The 27,101-nt window shown below is 30.8% G+C and overlaps 1 protein-coding gene across 5 annotated transcripts; it reads left to right on the top strand.

Moving 5' to 3' along the window:
- Positions 1–179: 179 nt before the first annotated feature.
- On the top strand, positions 180–27,101 carry LOC127734963 (forkhead box protein P1-like). Of its 5 annotated transcripts, none has more exons than XM_052245013.1 (11): positions 180–288; positions 5,997–6,260; positions 10,306–10,463; positions 10,887–11,209; positions 11,998–12,081; positions 14,078–14,148; positions 20,960–21,064; positions 22,405–22,535; positions 23,155–23,191; positions 24,248–24,498; positions 27,008–27,101. In XM_052245013.1, the coding sequence occupies exons 6-11, from the start codon at positions 14,080–14,082 to the stop codon at positions 27,018–27,020; spliced, it is 606 nt and encodes a 201-aa protein (XP_052100973.1). In that variant the 5' UTR covers positions 180–288; positions 5,997–6,260; positions 10,306–10,463; positions 10,887–11,209; positions 11,998–12,081; positions 14,078–14,079; the 3' UTR covers positions 27,021–27,101. The 5 variants fall into 5 exon arrangements, with proteins under 5 accessions (XP_052100973.1, XP_052100971.1, XP_052100972.1 ...); XM_052245011.1 differs by having other exon boundaries at positions 24,227–24,498; XM_052245012.1 differs by having other exon boundaries at positions 23,152–23,191.

The following is a 27,101-nucleotide window of genomic DNA, read 5'->3' as shown; positions in this document are numbered from 1 at the left end:
TGTTCAGTTTTTATCAATCTAAGAGGAACATGGAGCAGATTGTTCAGTTTTTATCAATCTAAGAGGAACATGGAGCAGATTGTTCAGTTATATAGGTTTTTTAAACTTACTTTTTGACAATTTGTAACATCTGTTTTCAGACATGCACTAGTAGTATTTGGTGGTGTTAAAGGTTTAGAGGCAAGTTTAGATGCAGATGAAGCCCTGAATGTAGATTATCCCAGCTTGTTGTTCCAACATTACCACAACACCTGCCCATGTCAAGGGAGTCGCACCATCAGAACTGAAGTGAGTTATAGAGAAAGAAAAATTGTAAACAGATATTTTTGTTTACAGAATGCAGTTTAAGTTTAAAATTTTTTTTTTAATTGAAAAATAGAAGGCTTTAAAGTTATCATTCAAACGTAAAAGATTTAAAATATTCAATTATTATTATGTTAAAGAGAGTATACTCATAGTAAAGTAGGTTCTTGCTTTAGGGTAGAGTTTTACAATAAAAGATTGTTTTTTTATGCTACCGCCGTAGCGGAGGGGGCATTAAGTTTTACCCTTGTCCGTCTGTACGTACGTATGTCCCAAAATTGGTTTCCGTTCTCTAACTTTAGTTTGCCTCAACCCAATATTATGAAACTTATACACAATGTTTATTACCACAAAACACAGATCAAATTTGAATTTTGGTGGCGTCACTTTTACCGTTCTAGAGTTATGCCCCTTTACAAATGGAAAAATTGCTGAATTTATCGTTTCCGTTCTCTAACTTTAGTTTGCCTCAACCAAATGTTATGAAACTTATACACAGTGCTTATTACCACAAAACACAGATCAAGTTTGAATTTTGGTGGCGTCACTTTAACCGTTCTAGAGTTATGCCACTTTATAAATTGAAAAATTGCAAAATTTTTATTTTCTTCTAAATATTAAGTAATTTTTAAATAGGAGTTATCTTCCTTTGTCCATGATTATAGTTGAATCAACTACAATCAATGCTTTATACAATGCAATGTTTAATTTTGACTTCCACTGATAAAACACAGATCAAGTTGAATTTGGGTAGTGTCACTTTAACCATTATTGAGTTATGCCCCTTTATAAATCGAAAGATTGCAAAATTTTTAGTTTCCATTCTGTTACTTAAGTTTGCCCCAACTTAACATTATGAAACCTATACACAATATTCATTACCACAAAACTAAGATCAAGTACAAATTTTTTGTTTCTGTTTTCTAACTTTAGTTTGCCTCAACCAAATGTTATGAGACTTATACACAATGCTTATTACTATATAATACAGATTGAGTACCAAATTTGATGGCAACACTTTTACCATTCTTGAGGTACCTCCCTTTATAAACACAAAAATTGCTGAATTTTTTGTTTCCGTTCTCTAACTTTAGTTTGTCTCGACCAAATGTTATAAAACTTATACACAACCATTCTAGAGTTATGCGTGTTTACAAATAGAAAAATTGCAGAATTTTTAGTTTCTGTTCTCTACTTAAGTTAGCCTCAACCAAATGTTATGAGACTTACACACAATGCTTATTACCACAAAACTCAGATCAAGTTCAAATTTGGGTAGCGTCACTTTTACCGTTCTTGAGTTATGTCCCTTTATAACTATATGATATGCAAGCGGGGGCATCATCTGTGTCCACATGTGGACACTATCCACATGTATGTTAAAATATACTTTTCACTTTTTGGTCTTTTGGAAAATGTTGTTTGTGCTGTATTTAGACCCCTCTACCAAGAAATTTGTTTTACATGCACACGTATAAAAAATGCGGTTTTTATCCAACGCAATCATAGGTTTGAACGTTGTTTTCAATTTAGACTTGTTTATATTTTTTCGTTTGGGCTTGTATTATATTTTCCTTCTGGTTTATATGATCTGTTCATCCTATTTCGACTCTTTAAAATTCAAGAGTCAATCCTAAATTGAGGTAAATTGTATGGTTTTCCAAATACCATTTCGATCCCTAACATCACTGAAGAGACATTAATTGTCGAAATCTGGATATGGTGTATAAATTTTTTGCACCTCATGTTTGCGATTTACCATCTTTTCACAATTTTATTGTTTTCTGTTTGGTATTAAAATTAATAATTAAGATCCATGTAACATCTGGTGATCAATTTATTTGGCAATCGCCAATGGCAGTCAGCAGGGTTTAAGAACATCAGTTGTTCGACCTGTTAGTCAAATGCGTTTTGTTAAAATATACTTTTCACTTTTTGGTCTTTTGGAAAATGTTGTTGTGCTGTATTTAGACCCCTCTACCAAGAAATTTGTTTTACATTCACACGTATAAAAAATGCGGTTTTTACAGAGGATGACCTTGAGGTCATTCCGATGTATTGCTATCGCCTAAATTTCCATTATGCAAATTAGTTTTGGGATTTCAACCGATCTATAAAAATTATAGATCCGCGGTCATTACAAGGGAAAAAAGTGCATTTTTATACCTGCGATTCCGTTCTCCGTTCGTACGATGTTTCATCAAAAAATGGAATCATTTCAGTTGTTGATTTAGAACTGAAAATTTGACTGAATTATCTCCTTATTAAATACGGTTTTATATGTTTAATAGGTGTTTAAGAAAGAGGTCAGGTGCTCATGTTCATTCATAAAATTATCGTTCATTCATGAATTTATCGTAAAATCAAAATCACTACACAGGTCACACAGGTTGTATACGTAGTGTCAAAAGATTACCTGTATAGTATCTAAAAATAGACAAACTTAACTGACTCCCCTTACTGTAGTGTGTGATAACATTTTGTGAGGGAATTCGATGTTTGCTATACCACTGTTCATTTCAACGCACTTTATGACGATACCACTTTATCAATATGAATGAAATTTTTTGCAGTGTTTTAAGAAATAATTTTACTTTAAAATCGTGTATCATTTGTGAACTATTAAATGTTTTACAAGGGCGAATTTTCTGTATAAAGTCAATAATTGTGAGAACTTTTGAAGCCCAAACTTTTTATAGCCTTAAATACGCTAATGAAAGATCCGAAAACTATACCCATACAGAACGACATGTTTTTGAAATTGTAGCAAAACTTTTGGTTGACAAATTTTAATTCGTTATTGCATAAATATTAACTTGAAATATCTGTCATTTTCTCCCTACCCAGTTTACCTCTATTACTCATTATGATGTGGACTTGACATTGTTATTGAATCTTATGCAATTTGATTGGATTAAGTTATTATTAGATTACCTTCAAACTGTTCATGCTTTTTCGTACGAGTATATTGATTAAATCAGAGCGTGCATGAATGTGTACAGAAAATTAAATGACCTGCAAACTGGACACTGGACCAGTCCATATTACGTTTTATCAATGAATAGATTTTTTTTTATTTCCCAAATTACAGGGCCCATAAAGGGCATAAAATCAGATACAATTGATTTACATAATTGGTAACAACAACAATAATAGCGGCATATAAATAGATATTTAGTATATAAGTATTGGTCAGAATCAGATGAACGAAACTTAAGGTATGAAAGGTAACAATTGCCACTTTTTATCTTTTCACATAATTTTCCACATACACATTAGATAAATTATTTTTGATAGCCTATTGCGGAGAAAAAAGAGAAAGTTTACTGTATTAATGTTCTATTCCATTAAATACGCCATTTTTCGAAGATAAATGCAGAAAAACATTTATGAACGGCTACGCCAGGTAAAATTGTTGTTTATCCTAAAAAAAAATACAATTTTCAGTTTCATTAGAATATTATAATAATAATAAATCCCAAATTTATGTAGTCATTAGATAAAGTCCTTATATGTCCGATCTGCCTATTTTTGGACATCAAAAGACAATACGATCGTTTTAAGGTCAATTTCGTCTACCTCACACAATCTTGTTAGGCACTATAATGAAATGGACCTGAAATTTATTTCACATGTTTCCTGAAAATTGATAAATATCAAAGCAACATAGAGCTGTTTGTTCTAGTTCGTATAATGACAATTTAATGTCATGTTTTTTTGTGATGACCCCCCTTTTCGGGATAGCATCAGAATTATAGTTATCTCGTATCGCATGAGGATGACACATGTCAACTGAGCAATTATGTTTGGGACTTAGTTTTAAGAAATGATGTCAAAGTAACATTATGAAAAAATTTAGTAAGCTGAAATATATATTTATTTTTTACATGTTTATGTCTTGTAAGATATTTTATTTCTGTCCCGTTTTTCAACATTTGCGTCTGGAAAGTTGAAATGTTTTAACTGAATGGTTAATTTAAATTAATTATGAAAATGGTTAAAATTAAATCAATAAAGGAAATTATTGCCCAGTTACAAACACTACCAGGGGATAATCCATAATGATTTTTTTTCAGTTATATGTTTCAGCACATGTATAATTAACCCCAACTTTAGCCTGGTAAACTTGTTGTCTCCTTGTAAAATATAAAACATATTTAAAATGATTTCCTGCTAAAGTCTTATATTGATATAAAGTTAAAACCGTCTTGCTTCTCACTAGTCAACACTCCTGTCCTGTCAGGTTTAATTCTTATATATATGGATGAAAAATAAAAGTCCACAAAACATTAACATGGCAGCAATTGCTTTTACAGCTTTTAAGACTTTGATTTTTTTTTACAGAAGAGTGTCCACCATGCACTTGCATTACACTATAATAATAGTAGAATAGTATGATATACAAATAGATGAAAATTATATATACATGCAACCGTAATATTAATATAATATATAACAACAAACCAGTGTATTCTCTGGAACTATTATTATATTAGTATAATAGTCTAAGGTATACTGATTTGTATCACTACTATATAATAGTTATTACGGTGAGGTTGAATTTCCTGTCATTTATTCATCATCCAAGCACGAACTTGTATAAGAAAAAAAAATCTCTGTAAATTAACCTCAGTTTCAGGTATAGAGATGTGATCTGTTTCTGTGACATGTGCTTTTGACCATCCACAAGAACCTGCGGTCATCCGATGTTCAGTACTTCAGTACTTTGATTATCCTATGCAATCATAGATTTGAATGTTGTTTTCAATTTAGACTTGTTTATCAAAAGATATATATACAGCTAGTCTTAAAATTCACATATCAGACACTCAAAACTATTTGATTAACACCTTAAAACTTAAAATGAAAAGAAAAATTTGTATCATCATAATCTGGCGCAGTAGCAGTACCCTTTAAGGAAGACATCATTAATCCTAATTTGTTATTCATTAAGCAATGAGTTCATGAAGGATTTTTCAAGTTATTGCCAAAAAATAAATTATAAAAATCTAAGCACTGTATAAAACATCAGTGATTTCCCACACTTTTTTCAAATATACAAAGAACTCATCGTAAAGCTTTTTTAACAGTCATATTTGGTGTTCAACAGTCTCACTGGTCATATGTATTTTATGGTTTGATTTGTAAATCAATATTTGTAACTTCAGTAACAAATTAAAAGGCAAAGACTATTTATTTCTTGAGAAATGATGTGAAAACATTGATGTTGTAGACTGTTTGTACACTGTAAACCAACTTGATTTTGTGGATACTTTCTTTCGAGCCATCTTCACGGTGATTTATGTTCCCTATTTTGTAATTTTCTTGAAGTCTTTATAAAAAAGAAGACCTAAGTTTTACATATTGGTTACAATTTATATTTGCGGTTTTTTTTCTACCTGAGAAAGAAGTAACAATTAATTGCTCACAAAAATAAATTATTTTCGTGGATAATTTATTTCATGTTTAGCCCTTTTCAACAGACTTTGCCGCAATTTATTTTTTCAAGTTTTTTTTATTTTCTTGATTAATTTATATTGGGGGAGACCCAAGTGTCACATTTTTTCTAACGATTTATATTCACTATTTTTTATCTTTTCATGAAAATAAATTGCTTGCGAAAATTAGTTGGTTTACTGTATTCTATTTATAAACAAATGATACATACTAAGCACTCAATGTTTATATTTTAGGTTGGTTGACTTAATGTCCTGGAATGATTCAATACCAAGTAAGGGAAAAACACAACAACTTAAGTATGTAAAGAATAAGTTTGGCAGAGCAAGTTTGGTCCTTGGAGGTTACCGTTACAGTGCTAAGACCAAACGAAACAACAGAATTTACTGGCGTTGTACAATTGCATCCTGTAAAGCAACAGTTAACACACATGAGGGTCATTTGGTCAAAGTTGGCACACCACATAACCATCCAGCCTACCAGACAGGGTGGTTCAAAATGTAACTATGCAATGTTTTGTTACTTAATTTTGAATATATACTGTAAATTCAGAAATTAATGTGTGCATTTATTATTGCAAATCCTTGACCTCTGGATAAGATATGATATCCAATTAATGTGATTGCCAAAATTTAATGATGGAACATCATTACTGAAATTATGAATGCTAGTTTTTATTATTGCGAACCAGAAATTGTTGCATTTTTTGCATTGATATAAACATTGCAATAATTTCTGAATTTACAGTAGTGTTTTTTATATCAACATATAGTGTTTCATTTTTGTCTCGCCTTGACGGAGTCAAAAAGCGAGACATAGGTATGCTGTTTCCGGCATCAGCAGCATCAACAATGTATTTTTTGTGATGAGGTCTAGTTCATGGTGAACCACTAGTGGTAGGTCAATGATATTTGGTATGCAGTTGTATTAGCATTGGCACATCTCATTACCATGGAGATTATTTGGCCCCGCCCCCTCAGTCAAGGTCTATTGGCTTTTAAACTTTGCTTAGTTTACATGTATTAGTTTGTGATTAGGACAGTTTATGGGGAACCACTAGTGGTAGGTCAATGATATTTGGTATGCAATTGTATTAACATTGGCACCACATCTCAGTACCATGGAGATTATTTAGCCCTGCTCCCTCAGTCAAGGTCTATTGACTTTGAAACTTTGCTTAGTTTACATGTATTAGTTTGTGATTAGGTCAGTTTATGGGGAACCACTAGTGGTAGGTCAATGATATTTGGTATGCAGTTGTATAAGTATTGGCATATCTCATTTCCATGGAGATTATTTGGCCCTGCCCCCTCATTCATGGTCTATTGACTTTGAAACTTTTGCTTAGTTTTCATGTATTAGTTTGTGATTAGGTCAGTTTAAGGGTAACTGTTAGTGGTAGGTCAATGATAATTGGTATGCAGTTGTATAAGCATAAGCACATCTCATTTCCATGGAGAATATTTGATCCTTACCCCTCAGTCATGGTCTATTGACTTTGAAACTTTTGCTTAGTTTACATGTGTTGGTTTGTGATTAGGTCAGTTCAAGATGAACCACTAATGCTAAGTGAATGATATTCGGTATGCAAATGTATTGGCATTTGCAAGTTTCATTTCCATGGAGATTATATAACCCCACCCCCTAATTATGGTTCATTGACTTTGAAACTTTTACATAGTTTACAAGTTAATGTTTGTGTTTAGGTTTGTTTAAAGGGAACGACTTATGAAAAGTCAATGGTATTTGGTTTGCAGTTGTATTAGCATTGGCACATCTCATTTCCATGGAGATTATTTAGCCCTGTACCTTCAGTCATGGTTCATTGACTTTGAATATTTGCATAACTTACATGTTAAAGTATTGCTATTTTACATTTCATAATAAACCAATTATCTTTGAAAACTGGATTAAGAGTGGTATAATATACTTAAATGACATTCTAGATGACACTATGTCATTATCAGAAAAATATATTTTAAACAATAAAGTGTAAGGTAAACTGGATTGCAGAATTTCATATATTGAAACAAGCTTTTCCACAAAATTGGATTCACATAATTAAACAAGAAAATTCTGTTCAAAGTACAGTAAATGTCAAGAGAAATAAGATCACATGGAAATATCGTTATTTTGAGACTACATGTTTTTCAAATAAAATATTATATGATTCGCTAGTGAATAGTAAAAAAGAACCGTCAGTAGGGATAAACAGGTGGCTTAAAATTCTACCAATGCAAGAAGCTCCAAATATGAATTCACTATATAACTTTATTTTTAAATATTTAACTGAAAATAAATTAAAAATATTCAGATGGAAATTACTACAGTTTATTGTACCAACAAAAAAGCTTTTATTACAATGGAAAATAACTAATAATAATATGTGTAATTTTTGTAACATAGAAGAAGACTATGATCACTGTTTTTTCAATTGTTCTTAAATGACAAGATTTTGGCAGCAAATTTACGACCTCTTAAAAAGGAGTGATATAGATTTTTTAATAAAACTAGAACACCTGATATTTGGATACAAAATCACAGACAACAAATATTACTCAATAAATTTTTTAATTACAATACTTAGTTTTTCAATATATAAGTCATACTATTATATCTGAGCAGAAAACAAAAAAACATAGACGTCTACAGAATTTTTGTCAATGAATATGCTAAGAGAGTAGACACCAATATTAATGGACATAAGACAATAAGTCCAATGTTACTAACAATTAAAAGGAACATAATCAATGAATAATATTTCTAGTATTGTTATTATAATGTTTTGTAAAGAAAATGTATGTCAATTAATCTAATCAGCTGACTATTCCCTAGGTAGTCAGTGGATCATAACAGGGTACGTCAAGAGAAGCTTGGAATCTTGATGATTTATGTAACAAGCAATATTTGATTAATAAAATTATTATGTTGTTTAAAAAAAAAAAATGTATTGCTATTTTAATTTCCACATTTGCATTTTCAAAATAACAAATAGGCGAGACATATATCTGTGTTAACAGTTTATTATATAATTTTTATATTTCCGTTTATTATTTAAATATGAAAATGTGGAGATGTGGTATAATTGCCTATGAGGCAACAATATATCACATAAGGACAAGGATGTACACAACTTTTTATCAAAAAATTATCCATTGTTTAAAAAATATTATTTGCAACCTGGCCATTTTTTGTTTTTGATGCATATATTTTATGTCATTGGGTAGTTGTCTCATTGAGGTAGATGCATTCTCCTTTTATTAATGATCAATGATGTACAACTTTTCACTCATTTATATAATTTCAAATGATTTGATGAGCGAAGTTCATAAGGTTTTGTTTCATTAGTTGTTTTTATTACATTGTTTTAGTTTTTTTACATTTCAATAGTTATTTTTTACATTGTAATAGTTTTACTTTGTATAGTTTTACATTGTAATAGTTTTACATGCAATACTGTGGATTCATTTATTTTCGTGGGTATTAATTTTCGTGGATAGAGAAAAAAAGACGTTTCGTGGTATACGTAAATTCGTGGATCGCTGATTACGAAAAAAAAAAAATCAGATACGTAATTCGTGGATTTCTTTTTGATTTAGGAGATCATATAACCTCCTTGTTTGATCAATAATAAAACAAACAAAAAAGAAGGAATTCATTGAAAAAGCTTTGAATTGTCAAAATCTTCGCTTGGTCATTCTAGGTTAAAGTGTTCATTGAAAACTTCTATCACAATAATGAACAGAGACAACTAATTATTTGTTTGTTTTACAATTTATAAATTCTTGTCGGAATTTCATAAGGCATTCAAAACTCTATGATTGAAAGCTCATTTCCCTAATCACGATATAATAAACAGTCATATAAGTAAAAGGTGTGAAAATAAATGTTCCTGTCATAAACAATATTACCTACGGGCAATATCCCCGTACTTAATCCTATTGATTTTTAATCACCAGTAAACCAAACTATGACACGGTAATTAACAACTTGCAGTTATTTTCCATGAAAAGTTTTAATCAATTTTAAAAAGTAAAGTATCACTGATATTCGATATATATTTGTTATTGATTTAATCAAAATACTTGTATCTTCTTTCATTAAAAACATGTGTTATGTTACAATGTTTATCGCTAGTCAGCACTATACTAGAACTGCATAACATAACCGGAAATAAACATCCGACTCCATACACATTTTTCGGGATTATTCTTCGTTGAATTCTTAAATTTGTGGTTCGCTGTGACCCACGAAACCCACGAAAATTGGTATACCACAAATAAAAATGAATCCACAGTAGTTTTACTTTGTAATAGTTTTACATTGTAATTATAAGTTTTACATTGTAATAGTTTTAGTTGCAATAGTTTTACTTTGTAATAGTTTGATATTGTAAAAAGTTTTATTTTTTGTTTACATTGTTACAATAATAGTTTTACATTGTAATAATTTTTTTTGAGTTAAATAGGTTTTTTTTACATTGTAATCCTTTTTTTTTTACATTATATTATTAAAAATAATTTTTTCATTACTTGTATCTTGCAGCAATGAACCACCAGAACTGTCCTGTGACAGTCAGCAAAGTGAAAATAAATCTATGTCAGAAGAATTTATAACAGCGGGTCAAGAGACTCAAGATGAAAGTGTTCCACTTCACTTGGAATGTGAGGAAGTGTTTTCAGTAGACAGTGATGACGAACAAGGTACAACAGGTTTGAGATCATGAGTTTGATGTATCATTAAGAATCTCAAATTTGATCTATTGAGGTCTATCCCTCTGGATCTTATGGTGTGTTTAGCCTTTAAAAAATGGCTGAAACCAATTTAAACTTCTTTTGGCAACAATAATCCTTGTGTTCAGTTGTAAAATTGTATCAACATGGCATATGTTTTTATGTTTTTGCTTTCGCCTAAGATGCATCGGTAGATTGGGACAAAACAGATTGGTGTTACAAATTGAAGTTTTTGCTGATCATAAAACACAGTTCAACACACATGTTTTTTTTAATGTAAGATGCCTGTACCAAGTCAGGACTTTAGCAGGCATATTTTCTACAATTACAATTTATGGCAAATGTTGGCATATTTTTATGACAATTTTGTATTTCTACAGAATTCTGTTTCAGATCAATTTGTAAGTTCAAATTCAAACTGTGATGACAACAGCATTGATACTCAAAAGAATAGTATATCCTCTAGATCACATGACAAAAAACTAATGGTAAATGTGGACAACTCAATATCTCGATCATGTGACCTTGACAACTCAGCATCGTCCAGATTATATGACAAGAAACCAGAAGGGAACGTTTCAAGACTGGATACTCACATGGACAACTTATTGTCTAGATCACATGACAGATCACATGATTTGGAAAACTCATCACCATCCAGATCACTTGACTTGGATAACTTGGAGTCATCTAGATCAAATGACAATACATCAGAGGTAAGTTACAATGTTTAGACTTGATGATCACATGAATAAGTCATCAGCTTGATCACATGACAGATCACATGAACTGGATGACTCATCATCGTCAAGATTAAATGACAAGAAATCAGTGGTAAGTGTGTTTAGACAGCATTCACATTAATGACTCATCAGCTCAATCACATGACAGTTCTCATGTTCTGGAAGACTTATCGTCTAGATCACATGACAGATCTCATGACCTGGATCACTCATCATCTAGATTACATGACCTGAATAACTCATCATCTATATCGCATGACAGGTCACATGACCTGGATAACTCATCATCACCTAGATAATATGATAAGAAACTTGCAGGGAATGTGCTTAGAATTGATACGCACATGACTTTTTCAGTATCTAGATCACAAAAACAAGGAATTAGGGGTAATCATGTTACACTTTGAAGGTCATTCATGCTTGACTTGTGTTTCTCAAATCATATAATTTTTATCATCGAGGACATACTAAATATCTTAAAATGGAAATATAGTGTGTTTTCTGAAAGTAAAATAATTTGATTCATAACATACCAAAAATGAAAACTATAATTTAAATCAGGATTTAAGATGATTTTTGGAGACTCTGCAGATATGCACAAATTATCATTAGGTCATACAAAAGATGTTTTGACATTAATTTCAAGTTAGCTATCATAAGCATCCTATGGAACAGCTATGTTACATATAAAGCTATTACACTCTGTATTTCCAGCATTGTGAGCTCAATATTTATATTTGTTATATTTTTCTTTTTGTAAGTTAATGGAATCGCCTGGAAAGGAAGAAGAAGTACAACAGACGCCAGAACTCTACTCTTCAGTCGATGAGGAACATATATTGCAGGTACAGTGGCAATGTCATCTGCATACCAGCCAACTTTTGAAAATCGCCATGGGGTTTTTTGTGTGCAACAACATTTTTAAGGGTTACAATTTTTGTGTCGTTTTTGTATGTCTAGCTGTGTTTTACTCTAGAAATGTGTAATTTTTCTTCTTTTTTCATATGGTATACTGATGATGAGCTAATAAGCCCTTTTCTTCTTTTTTCATATGGTATACTGATGATGATTCTTGTACTCATCCTAATGTGTAGAAAAGATAGTACATTAAGTTAGATTAATTACCAGCAAAATCTTTTCTTGTGTAGTTATAACTGACTTTTCCATATATAAATATGGACAAAGAACATTTATCTGAATTTCCTCGTGAAAAATAAAGGACAAGATTTTTAATAATTTGAAAATTTGATAACAATAATTATGACTATGTATGGACCAGTTACAATAAGTGTAATGTCCAAATAAGCTACTATTTATTATGTTTATGGTAGCACTGCTCTCTTCAGCTCAAATTTTATCAAAGAAAACACACTTCATTGACTTGTATTAAACTTGGTTCATATTTCAATAGTCTGATTTAATTAACTCAAAGATATGAAAACGTCTTATGAATAGTTCTTTTGTGTTACTGAATATGCTTGCTTGACCATCTTGAGTTGCTCATTATCTGGTTGTACAAAGAAGTTACCGACAGACTTGGTAGTGTTCTGAGCTGTGAAGAACTTCTGATGAAGTTGAACAGTCCTTGCCTGCTTTACAAGGCATGTGTTATCCCTATTGTAAAATTTGTCAACCAGCCTCTCAATTGATCAACGCTTTACTATGTAGGTGACTTAAGAACTTTCTTGCAAATTATAATTCAACAACCATTATCATAATTTTGACAATTTTGACAATTTTGACAAACAGACAAAGGAATACAACTCAAAACTTCCAAACGAGTTTCATTCTGTGGTTTTTTAAAATGCACCAATTAATCAGGAGATGAAAACGTAATCACAGAAAAAATCCAAATGTGATTTGCTATTTGTTGCTGATCTTAATTGTCTCCCTTGGGAAAAGTTAAAAACCGGGAATGAACAAATTTTTCCTGTAGGTTTTTACAAAATTTTGTTAAAGGACTTTTTTCACAATCACGATCGTGCAATCCTGACAAGGGGTCAAAGTTGTGTAGTTCATGCCAAAATCATGAAAGTTGGCAGGTATGCATCTGGTAAATAAACACAAGGTACTGTAACAAATAACAGTAGTATCATGTTATATACTATAATTACCCATTTATATTTTGGAGTCCTTTTATTACCTTTGTTACTTAATCCCAAGTATTGACTGGGGTAAATATGGTATTGAAATATGGTCATCCCTTAATTTCAAGACTAGAAAAATAGTGAAAATATAGATCTTAATCAAAATTAAAAAAATCTTCTGATAAACCATTATGAAGTCAATTAGAAATGAGAAATAATCTAACAGCCTGAATGAAACAATTATGACAGATGGCAACTTATGACAACAGGCTCCTGGATTGGGACAGGCACATACAGAATGTTGCTTGGGTAAACATGTTTGCAAGTGTGGAATCCTCCTCACAAATTCAGTTAAAAGATGTCATAAGCAGTCTGAGAAAAACATGATCTTATGCAATGCAATGCCAAAATATAAGAATCTGCAGGATGAAAGACATCAAGTTTTAATGACTTGATAGGAATACATTTTTGTTTAGGGGCCAGCTGAAGCCCGCCTCTGTGTGCGGTATTTTCTCGCTTTGTTGAAGACCGATTGGTGGCCTTGGGCTGTTTTCTGCTCTTTGGTCGGGTTGTTGTCTCTTTGACACATTCCCAATTTCCATTCTCAATTTTATAAGAGTTTTTAAAAGAGGCAATGATAAGAAAAGAAATTACCCAAACTTAATGAATTTTTATACAACATAAATTTGAAAAGCATTACATTATACATAAACACCTGTAAGTTTTGATATCAACAATTTTTTTCTTTTTTCAGCAATGAAACCAAGAAAAGTTTACATAAGGAGACCCCCTCGGCCATTTACATATGCCTCTTTGATACGACAGGTAAGTAGTCCAACTACTGTATCACTAGCCTGTCAAGACTGAGGTTGTGAGTTGGAACCCCTCACATGGCAGGTGCATTTGACTCTAATCTTAATTGACTAGGATTGTCAGTTTATTTGCAAAAGGTCACTGGTTCTCTCTGGGCACTCCTGCTTCCTCCACCAATAAAAACTTACCACCATGAAATAGCCAATAGTGCTGAAAGTGAGGTTAAGCACCAACAATCAATTAATAGATACCACAGGTAATATTACCGATGAACACTGAACACAAATAAAAATAAAATTACAATCATTGTTTACAATAATATTGATGGTTTTTCAGGATACTATTTACAAAAGGGGCAGTAAATATGAAAAGGGCAATTAAAAATGAACAAAAACAGACAATATTATTACTGAAAGAAAAATGATAAAAAGACAAACATCAATCCACTCAACACATCATTGAAAACTAAAGATTAAGCAATACAACCCTGGAAAAAAACAGAAGTGATTCCAGATGTTCTATAGACTTGTTCATGTCCCTTCCTAATTTATTTTTTTCAATTTTGCCCCTGTAACAATTTTACTGCTATAACTAAGAGATTTCCATTATACTGACATCTGCAGAGGAGTTCTCTGTCAGTTTTCAGTAAACATATAAATTAGTAAGAAAGAAATTAAAGAAAGGGAATTGTAGCAAGTCTAGGTGTTTTAGAAAGGTCATTTGTTTCTGCCCCACTAGTTACAGCAAACAAAATCTACAGATTACTGTTATAGCTGTTAGAAATTTTACAGCAGAAGGTTTACTTTGAAATAAAAGTGCAAATCACCTGTCACAAAAAATCTGATAACTGCAAAATAACATTTCTCAATTTTACATCAAGATACAGATAAGCAAGAAATCATCTCCTTCTGTTGTGTATTAAGAGATTTATTATAATTTGCAGAATCTTTTTTTTTAGATGAGAAGTTAGCATTAAACTCCTTTCTGTAAAAATTTTGATTTTGGATTTCTGTTTGAATAAAGTGAATATAAGGTGTGTGAAGTATATGTCAGTGAGACATCAACCCAGCGACAAAAATAACATAAAAACTTCAACATACTGTGTTCAACAATTCACAATTGTTCATATAAAATGTCATGCTCCAAATCTTCTGTAATCTATAAAAGTTGTATATAGATTAAGCAGAAACTATCAAGATCTGCCACCAATCAAAAAGTCTTGAAAAAAAACCCCTAAAAAATAGTGATAATATTTAACATCTTAAAAATCTGTTTCAGAATTGAATCTACTTTTTGACAGTTAATTTAAACTGAATTGCTAAACCGCAATTATCACTTTCAGCCTTCTAAGGGCTATTCCATTAAAATGTATGTGGGAGGGTAGGAAGGGACTTTCAAAATATCCCTACAACCAAGAACCATTTTTTAGATAATTTTGCATAATGGTTATAAACGCATACTGAAAAAAAACCATGACCCACATTCAATAATTAAACTTCCCTTCCTACCCTCCCACATACATTTTAATGGAATAGCCCTAAGTATGATTTTGCCGAAAGGGTAAATGATAATTTGGTGTCTTAATTTTCTGGATAAGTTACCCATTATTGAAGTCTGGTTCATCTGATAACACTATATTAATGAAGAGAAACTTATAACAAAATCTGTACAATGACTTTTTCACAATTTTGAGATTCTTTAGACACATTTAATTTCTTGGGATAGAATTTTGCCTCAATAAATGAATGCTGTGTTTGTGAGCTCCACTGTTTACTGTTGATGTAAATTAAAATATTCAATGTCACAGACTAGAAATTTATACACAGGCAAATTTCACTCACATCAATTTCACTTGAATTTAAATTCATGTGAATCTCACGTAAATTCACGTGAATTTCACCTCAAACGAGCTTATTCTTGAAACTCGCGTTAAATCAATTCAAGCGAGTTTCAACTTTCAAGTGAATCTCATGTGAAACACACGTGAAAATCACATGAATTTTTTTCACATGAAATTCACGTTAATTTTTAAAATAAAGTAATTCAAATAACATCTAAATTTTCAAATTTATTTAAAAAAATGAAAAATACCAATTTCTTTTTTGTAAAGTTCACGTGCACTTTCATGTAAATTTGTCTCAATGCTTATGTTATTACGTTACAGTAAGAACTGAATTCCTCTACACTTCCTACTAAATACATCTCAAATATCTAATTCTTCCAAAGAAGTTACTTCTTTAGTAAACATAGCCAACAAAACAGCTATAGAAGCCTTGAAAAACGGTGAAGTTTACATTTATTATTATTTTAAATGTGTTTACATTATCCATTTCACTTATTTAGATAAAATTATGTGAATAAGACACGTATATCAGAAACATATATCCATCCAAATACACATTGTAAGACTGTAACGAATCACACGTGGTTGCTGTTGAATATTTCAGTGTCAATTTTATTGTCTATCGATTTTAACATAACAAGGTCAAATCAGGCCAGTAAATTAAATGCCATATTCACAGGTAGCGTGTTTTATTTGTTACCTGTAATTATATGTAACCTGATGAATTGTACTTTTTATGTTAGTAGAAATAGAGTGATGTATATTGTCGATTTCTGTATGATTGTTATAAAAATGTGTTTTAACTGTACTGTTTGTAGGCATGTACAGTTATGTGAGGAGCTATTACAAAAATATGAAATCATACTTTGAAATGGCATCTAAATTTTTGATAAACTTAAGTAGTTTAAATGTGAATGGTACTAAAAATAAAGCTAAAAGAGACAGAGTAATTGAATGGATTAAATCTCAAAACTGTTCTGTTTGTTTTTTACAAGAAACTCATTTTGATGAAAACATAGAAACAGAAATAAGAAATAATTCAGAGTATGATATATTTTGCAGTCACGGAACGGCCTCTAGTAGGGGTGTGGCTATTCTCATTAAAAAGTCACTGAATTATAAGTTGATAAATAAACATAACGATGTAGATGGACGATTAGTTCTTCTTAATGTAGAAATTGATGAAAGCGTTTTTACACTAATGTGTATATATGCACCTAATTGCAAAAGTAATAGAAATATATTTTTCAAAAAAGTAAATAATATATTAAAAGAACAAGGGATAGGAATTACAATAATGGGTGGAGATTTCAATGATACGATGAAAGCGATAGACAGAAAAACTACTCGTTCAGAGGTAAAACATATCCAATCAGTAAATAGTTTAAAATCTTTAATAAAAATAAATAACTTAACAGACATTTGGAGATATTCAAATAAAAATAAACAACAATATATTTGGCGAAGAAAAGATAAATCACAGGCAAGTAGGATTGATATGATTCTGATAGGCTCAGACTTCATACCACAAGTAGAATGTTGCAAAATTAAACCTGCAGTTATTGGTTCTATGGATCATCAAAGTGTTTTTATGAAATTTAGAACTGGTGCATCAGAAAGGGGAAGGGAGTACTGGAAAATAAATAATTCTATATTAGAAGATAATGACTACATACAATTAGTTAATAAAGAAATGGATAGCTGCTTTATGAATAATCGTAATTTAAAAAACCTTGGTTTAGCATGGGATATATTTAAAATAAAGGTAAGGGAGGCAACTATAGCTTATTGTAAAACTAAAGCAAAATTTACAAGAGAAAACTTACGAACTCTTGAAAAAAAATTAGAAATAAAATTGAAAATTAGAGATGAGCAAGAATCTGAGAATAACATTTTAGATAAAGATATTGAAGAACTTGAAAATAAACATACCAAAATTTACGAACAAAAGGCTAAAAGGGCTCAAATTAGATCACGAGAGAAATGGGTTGAATTTGGGGGAAAAAATAACTCATACTTTTTAGGTTTAGAAAAACAGAGGCAGGTAAAAAAGTCAATCAATAAATTAAAAGGAGAAAATGATGAGATTTTAACGGATCAAAGTGATATACTATGTAGTATTAAAGAGTACTATAAAAAGTTATACTCGACGCAAAGCCCTGATAAAACATCAAGTGATAAATATATATTTGAGACAAAACTAGAGAAAGAAATGGATGAAAATGATATATCAGTCTGCGATGGGGATATTACAGTAGAAGAATGCTCAGATGCTATTTATAAAATGAAACTTAATAAATCTCCTGGATTAGACGGATTAACAGTTGAATTTTATAGAAAATTTTGGGATAAATTAAAGTACATAGTAGTAAACATTCTTAATATTGGATATAAAGATCAAACACTTACATATTCACAGCGTACAAGTGTATTAACGCTATTATTTAAAAAAGGTGATCCATTGTCACTAAATAATTACCGTCCTATTTCCCTTTTAAATATTGACATGAAGCTTCTATCGTACGCTCTAGCACAACGATTGAAAAAGATCCTACCAAAAATTATTAAAGAAGACCAGACTGGATATGTAAAGAATTGATTTCACTGATTTATACAAAATTAAAGGGGCTATAGTCTTTGTTGATTTTTCTAAAGTGTTTGACTCTTTAGAATGGAATTTTATGTTTTCAGTTTTAAAACATTTTGGATTTAATGATTCTTTTATAAGATGGGTTAAGACTTTATATAGCGATATTCAAACATGTGTTATGAATAATGGTTGGATATCTGATGTCTTTAAAAACACCAGGGGTATACGCCAAGGACGTCCTTCATTGGCATTATTATTTGTTTTATCGGTGGAAATCATGGAGTCAAGATTAAGAAGCAATACCGATTTTAAAGGTATCAAAATCAAATTGGATTGCAAAAATCATAGCATAAAAATTTCGCAACTAGCAGACGATACTACTTTATTTTGTTGTTCTAAATATGACGTTCAGTTAGCTATGAACGAAATTGAAATATTTGGTTCTTATTCAGGATTGAAATTAAACAGAAATAAAACAGAGGGGTTATGGGTAGGAAAGCTTAAATCATGTAAAGACAAAATTGAGGGAATCAACTGGAGCAATGGACCAGTCAAAACTCTTGGCATATACTTTGGGCATTGTAGAGAGGAATGTGAAAAACTAAATTGGGAAAATAAAATCGAAAAGATGAATAAATTATTTTGTTGTAGGCAGAAAAGAAATCTTTCTATTTTTGGAAAAATTTTGATTATTAAAACACTAATTGTGCCTATTTTCACTTTTGTGGGAACTGCCTGTATAGTTCCAGAGAAATATTTGAAAGAAATAGAAAAAAGTTGTTTTAAATTTGTTTGGGATAATAAACCAGATAAAGTAAAAAGAAATTCAATCAATGGTCCATATGAAAAGGGGGGATTAGATATGATAGATATAAGAAGTTATTTTACTGCTTTAAAAGCTATGTGGGTTAAAAGACTAGTAACTGATTGTGAAGGAGGTTGGAAAATTATACCTCAGCCATATTTTTTAATTTTGGGTCAAACTGGTTAGTGTTTCAAACAAACAGTGGGGATAAGCCAGACGAAAGCCTTGAAAATATCCCAGATTTTTATAAAAATATCCTTAAATGTTGGAAATTAACTGGAGGAGGTCTAATGAAAAAACCTGAAACATTTACAGATATAAGAAAACAAATATTATGGAACAATAAATTTATTAAATTTGAAAATAAAGCTATAGTTTTAAAAAATTGGATTAAAAGCGATCTTATTTATGTAAATGATATCATAGATGAAAATGGCTGCATTTCTCAAGACATCATTTTTAATAAACTAAAAAATAAATCAAACTGGCTAGCTGAAATTAATTTGGTAAAGAAATCAATACCAAAAGACTGGGTAGCAATTTTAAAGTCGGAAAATTCTGTAAAAAGTACTGTAAATATAAAAAGAAACCAATTTATATGGAAAGGTTTACCTATAAAATTAGAATCATTATCAAACAAACTTTTATATAAATCTCTGATAAATAAAAAATTTGAACCAGCTATTGGACCCCAAAAATGGCTGTGTATACTTGATATAGATGATGTGTTATATCGAAACAATTTATATAAATTTTTATTCAGATATTTAAAAGAAAATAAACTTAAAATTTTTAGATGGAAATTACTACAACATATTCTACCTACAAAGAAAATTATTCAGGTGGAAAATTGTAAACAATAGTTTTTGTAACTTTTGTACACAAGAAGAAGATTATGATCACTTCTTTATACTATGTCCGTATTTAGAACATTTTTGGAATAAAATAAATGAAGTTTTAAAGAAGAGTAAAATAACTTTTAAGATAAAATTAAGACATTTGGTATTTGGATATAAAACTTCAGACGAAGAATATTTTGACTTTAACTATTTTTTAACAATTGTTGGTTTTTCAATTTACAAAGCCTATTACATATCTGATCAAAAGACAAAAAATGTCAATGTTTTCTCAATTTTTCTTAATGAGTTCAATAGAAGAGTATGTTTGACAATGACAATTAAAAGTAATGTTTTAGCAACCATTAGAAAACATATGAATAATCATTATGAGTGATATTATTTAATATATATTTGATGTAATATAAATTTTACAACTAATTACTGCCCTGAGTGATTAGTGAAATGTAACAGGGAACATCAGGAGGAGCTTGGACTCCTGAAGGATATTGTAACAAGCCAATAATTGAAATAAATATTTAATTATGTTGTTAAAAAAAATGAACTGAATGTGCAATGATGTTGTTTAAGCCGATTGACCTGGGGTCAACTGGTGTTGCTCATTCATAAAAAACAACTTGAGATTGGAATATTTGACAAATATTATCCAAAATCAATTACGTGTGTCTAAAGCATAAAAAATATTGAAATTTATTAAAGGGAGGTAACAAACAATTTTTCTGTTTCAGGCTATTGTAGAATCTCCTAACCGTAACTTAACATTAAGTGAAATCTATCGATGGTTACACAATGCATATTCATATAAACAGATTGATGATATAACCACAATGAAGGTTAGTATGTCATAAGGCTCTCTTTCTATCTGTCTTATTATCAATACCAGTTCTCTGTTAGATTGGAAATCAAGATTCTATCAATTTAATTATATTTAGTATAGATATTGATTCTCATTTAAATTTTGAAATCAGGATCCTATCAGTTTAATAATTAGCAGTTGTTTTAGTTCAATAATTGGCCGTTGTTTTAGACTATTAAATATGGATATTGAGATTCTATAAATCTAAATATAAATAGTCATTCTCTATTAAATTTAAAATTCAAATGATGATATTTTTTAGATTTGAAAATAGAGATTTTTTTTAGTTCAAATTGTTTTATATAAAGATAAGAAGATGTGGTATTATTGCCAATGAGACAATTTTCTCCTGAGACCAAATGACATAAAGGTTAGCAACATATGAATAAATCAACAAACATTCAGTAAGGTTTTTCATAACTGATTTATTAAAAGAATAAAATAAATATGTTTATAGGTTAACGTGATTGATCAACACTTAAAGAATATTAGGAAATTTACATTCATACACACTCACACATCACTTTTTGTGTCTCATCTTTTTAAAGAGGTTTAATAAGAATGTTGTGATCACTCTCAGTTTATTTTTCTTACTTTTGACATCAAAACTGAATGCCATGTTAGAATACAAAAAGTAAAATCACAAAAATACTGGACTCCGAGGAAAATTCAAAAATGAAAGTCCCCAATCAAATGGCAAAATCAAAAGTTCAAACACATCAAACGAATGGATAACAACTGTCATATTCCTGACTTGGTACAGGCATTTTCTTATGTAGAAAATGGTGGATTAAACCTGGTTTTAAAGCTAGCTAAACCTCTCACTTGTATGACAGTTGCATAAAATTCCATTATATTGACAACGATGTGTGAACAAAACAAACAGACACAATAGGTAAAAATGGCACAAACAGGGGTACAACAGCAACACGAACCCCACCAAAAACTGGAGATGATCTCAGGTGCTCCGGAAGGGTAAGCAGATCATGCTCCACATGTGGCACCCGAAGTATCTGATACAAGTGTCTAATGGCAACTAATGTATTTATTATTTAACTCTTAATGAAAAAGTGAGGTTGTGAGTTTCGAACACTGCACCTGGCAGGTGCATTTGACTCCAACCTTAATTGACTAGGGTTTTCAGTGTTTCTGACGAAGGTCTGTAGTTCTCTCTTGGCACTCCAGCTTCCTCCACCAATAAAAATTGACCACAACAAAATAGCCAATAGTGCTGAAAGTGGTGTTTAAACACTAATCAATTAATTAAAAGCTGGTTTTCCTAAAAGATATTACATTTTTTGTTATTTTTGCTTGTAGAACAATGCCAGACAAGTTCTGAGTTTTAATAAATGTTTTGTCCGAGTAACAAATGAAAAGAATGAAGGAGTATGGACAGTTAATGAGAAGGAATTCGACAAACTTATTGCACCACATAGAAGATTAGATGGGTAACATAATATGAAGTCCTTCAAACGGTTTGGGTCCATAAAATTAGTATATATTGTATGTCAGCTGATCAGCACATCATGTGTTCTTTTGTCTGTTACAATTTACTGCGATGTTATAGGCATTTAGAACTAAACATGGAAACATATAAACAGACTTTATGATACAAATTTGTTGAAAGCATGATTTCTTAAGTAAAAATCTGTTTGATTAAATATGTTTAGTTCCTGTAATTGAAAATCATTTAAGTATGTCACTTATTCAGTTTTCTATGCTTTTTACAAACAATATTTGTAGTGTGTTCAATTATGGGAACAGCAAATATTTGTCTTGGTCCAGAGAGCTTTGATCTGATCACTATCACTCATGGTAAAATATTTGAAATAAAAGGCCAACCCATGGTAAAATCAATATAAATTCAAGCCCCTATAAGTTATTTCTTAATTAACCGTATCTGGGTATAATTCAAATCTTATTTACAAAATATGTTATCGTACTCAATATGCATGTAATATTTGCTACTGGCTATTAAGCAGCCACTTAACTATCTATATTTGTATGCTAGTTGCAGTGATCTTTTCTACCTTTTTATTTTCATTGTTGCTGTTTAACCAAAAGAAGCAGTGAATCTGTAAAGAATTCCAATTCAGTGATTAAGGTAAGTAAACATACACATATAAAAACAAGAAGATTGCCAATGAGAGGGATCTCTACCAGACACATACATGTTTTGCTCAAAGTTCAGGGTGTTCGTTGAATTTACTTTTTTTTTGCAAAAATTCAGTATTAGCAAACTGAATCATAAGCGATAGAAGAATAATTAATGTAAAAAAAAATTTTCCTAATCATTTAGCCTCAATCACGATGTAATATCACTATGAATAAAGGAAATTTGTGGTATACACCCACAAAACAAAAACTAAACAACAAAAATAACCAAAAAAACATCTAGAGAGTAACATATATACACATGATACAATCTATAACAATAGATAGATCTATATACAATATGTTTTTGTTACCAGTTACTTTAAAAATGTTGGCTAGAGTAGTGCAAAAGCTTGGTTTTACTCCTGGCACTTTCGATAATGCAAGAGGGGGGCAATCTTTTTTTTTTCAAAACCAATATATAGAAGATAAAGAGAAACTGTAAACAGCCAAAAAGGATCAGATAGACAAGACAAACAACAAAGCAGAAATTGTCAATGCACTTCTTATGGAAGTTATTGTCCTTGAATGACAATTTTAACCATTTGTTTGTATTCTGGGCAAAAACTAGATATAGAGAAACTGGAACCAGTAAAAATGGTCAGCAATACAAGATCAACGAAATGAGATTTTTTAATTATATCCAAGTCTCCAATGTTGGAAATGTGCATAGATCCAGGTAAGCGACACAGGCTCTTTAGAGCATCTAGTTTATTACAGCCTTTACTGAATATCACAGACATTGGTGTAAATTTTGACATCACAAGAGAAAAAGTATGACACCACAGTGTAAAAGGGATTGTTATATGAAGTCAAAAAGTCAAATATCACAAAATCTCAAATCAAGTGTCAAAAAATCCTAATAGTAATAAGATATATAGATTAATCTTAAGTTGTTTTTTATGAATGGGTTTCTCTAGTTGACCCAAGGTCAATCAGTGTAAATGATGTCATTGAACAATCATTTCTTACTGTGATGTTGTAGCATAAGCATTGGTTTATCAAGAACACCAAACAGCAACCAGAGCAGAATGACCATCTTTATCAAGTATCACAAGAAGCTGCTGTAAATTTTGAAGTTGATGACTGTAATGGAGAATTATCAAGAAAAGCTGGCCAACCAGAGGACAATGAACATCATTACCAAGTATCACAGGATACTGCTCTTAACATTAATGTTGATGGCTGCAAGGAAGTATTACCTAGAAAAGCTGGTGAACCAGAGCCTGTACAAAAACTACAGAATCTTGTGAACAAGTAAGTTATCCATAAGTCATGGCATTGTTATTGTACCCCATGTTCCAAAGGAGAGGCTATTCTGCTTTACTCCAGTCCATCTGTCTATGTGTATTCAGTCCATCTGTCTATGTGTATTCAGTCCATCTGTCTATGTGTATTCACTCCATCTGTCTGTGTGTAACCTTTTGTCTGTCCTATGAAATTTTTATTTTATTTGTCATGAAAATACAAATGAGACATTCTTGAAATTAGGTATCTAAGTTTGTGTTTTCATGCTATACCATGAATGCTTCTTAGGTCTTCGGAGGCAACAATAGGCAGGCTTTTTATGCCCTCGCAACTAAAAGTGGGGGGGCATATTGTTTTACTCTTGTCCGTCCGTCCGTCCCATCAGTGGTATATAGTTATTCAAGATATTTGCTCTTTTGGAAAATAGTTGAACTTTGTCATTTTTTAGAGTATGTACTTGCATAAGAGGTACATAGCGTTTCCGGATAACTCCTCCTACAGTTTGAATGCTAGGAAGTTTTCACTTTGCTGGCTGTTTGTACATATATTGAAGGTGTGCATGTGGTCAGGGTTTTGATTTTTATTAATATTTGCTCTTTTGGGAGATAATTGAACTTTGTCATTTTTGGAGTGTATACTTGCATAAGAGATGCATAGTGTTTCTGGATAACTCCTCCTACAGTGAACCATAGACCTATGTGCTTCCATTGCTCAACTTTGTGTATTTTTTTTTAATTATTTTCTTTTCATGATTTACATGGACATGATATAACAATAAATGTGGCAAAGTGACAAAATTATACTAAACCTTGACTTTATACATACACATACAGAGAAATAGAATAAAGCACAATTATTGCTACCCAAAAAGTAACCTTTTACTATCAATTAGCTAAAATATTTTATCAGTTGATCAATTTGAAAAGATGAATCCAAACTTCCAAACTTTGTTAGTCTAGTATGTTTTTTAATTTTAGTTCATTTATATGTTTTGGAGTTTAGTGTGACGTCCATTTTCACTGAACTAGCATACAATTTTAGTTAGGGGCCAGCTGAGGACCACCTCCGGGTGCGGGATTTTCTCGCTGCATTGAAGACCCATTGGTGGCCTTCAGCTGTTGTCTGCTCTTTGGTCGGGTTGTTGTCTCTTTGACATATTCCCCATTTCCATTCTCAATTTTATTCAATAAGGAAAAACATTTTAGAAAATTAGTATTGTGAAAGGACACAGCCTTTTGAATATGCACATTGTATAGATATAGTCTGGGGTTTAAGTTTTATTACCCAATTCAGGCTTGTATAGTCCACGGTTTTATTCTCCAAAATTGAATCTGCCACAAGGGGTGCAGATTATAGAGTATGATAAGCAAGAAATAAGAGAAAAATTTGATTTCCACCAGGTTTGTTATTGAAATTGTAGAGGGTGATCTTATGATTTTCAAAACTAATAATTTACCTAATGTAACAGTGCGAACTATACAGGGCCAATTGCGGTAGAAATCAATAACTTTGTCAAACCTTCATGAATTTTATGAAATTGGAACAGAAGCTTCTGTATTAATAAGAGATAGCATCTGATACAAGATTTTGAAAACATATTTTTTATTTTTCTGTATTTTACTGATAGATGGGAATAGTATTTTTTAATTACCATTTGGATACATTCTGGAGTTAAAGTTTTTTTAGACATCAAATAACTTGGACAGAACTGAAGTTTAAACATTTTTTTTTACTTTTCTGTGTTTTACTGATAAAAATTTTTGCAGTTAATATTCAGATGCTTTTTTTTTTTTTAAGTTTTTAAAACTTTAATAACCTTTTTCAAACCTTCATAGAATTTCTTGAAATTTTTACAGAAGCATCTCAAAATCAAAAGTTACTATCAAGAGTAAAATTTACATTTTGTTCATCGTTTCGCTGTACTTAACTAAATAATGGACTTATTGTTCACCTTAAATATTTAGTTACAGTCTGTGGTAAAAGATTTTAAAACTTAAATATCTTTGTCAATTCTTCATGGAATGTTACAAAAGTTGGACAGAGGCTTCTTTATAATCAAGACATAGCATTCTACGCAAAGTTTTCTTCTTTTCTGTTCTCAGTATTTTACTAATAAAAGGACTTATTTTTTGTCAGTCAACATTCAATTTATACTGCCAACAGCAGTCCAGACGAGACAAAGTGTTCAGGAGAACCTTTTTAATTTTTTTTTTTATATTTACAGGCCCAAAACACTCCTTCTTTCATAGTTTTTATACGCCCGTCAAAATTTTCACATGTCGCGCCGTATCTCAAAAACGATTTATGATTATTGCTTAAAATTTTACACACTTCTTAGTTATATTAATCTAAAGATCTGTATACTTTTTGGTTTTGATTCAAAATTTTATTTTAGAGATATTGTTTTTTTTGTAAAAAAAAAGGGGGGGTTTTCGCAAAAATAATTCTTGCATTTCTAGGTGAACATATGGAAACAAATTATTATGCTTTATACTGAAAGATATTTCTCTCTTTTTAGGAAGCCATTTTGATCACATTATCATCACTACGACCACAACTTCACAGGAACAGATCTGCAGATTCATGACAAAAATAAATTGTTTGTTTTATCA

Source organism: Mytilus californianus, unplaced genomic scaffold (genome assembly GCF_021869535.1).
Source record: "Mytilus californianus isolate M0D057914Y unplaced genomic scaffold, xbMytCali1.0.p SCAF_3, whole genome shotgun sequence".
Lineage (NCBI taxonomy): Eukaryota > Metazoa > Mollusca > Bivalvia > Mytilida > Mytilidae > Mytilus > Mytilus californianus.
Note: the sequence above shows the minus strand (reverse complement) of the source record. Positions and strands in the feature narration are given on the sequence as shown.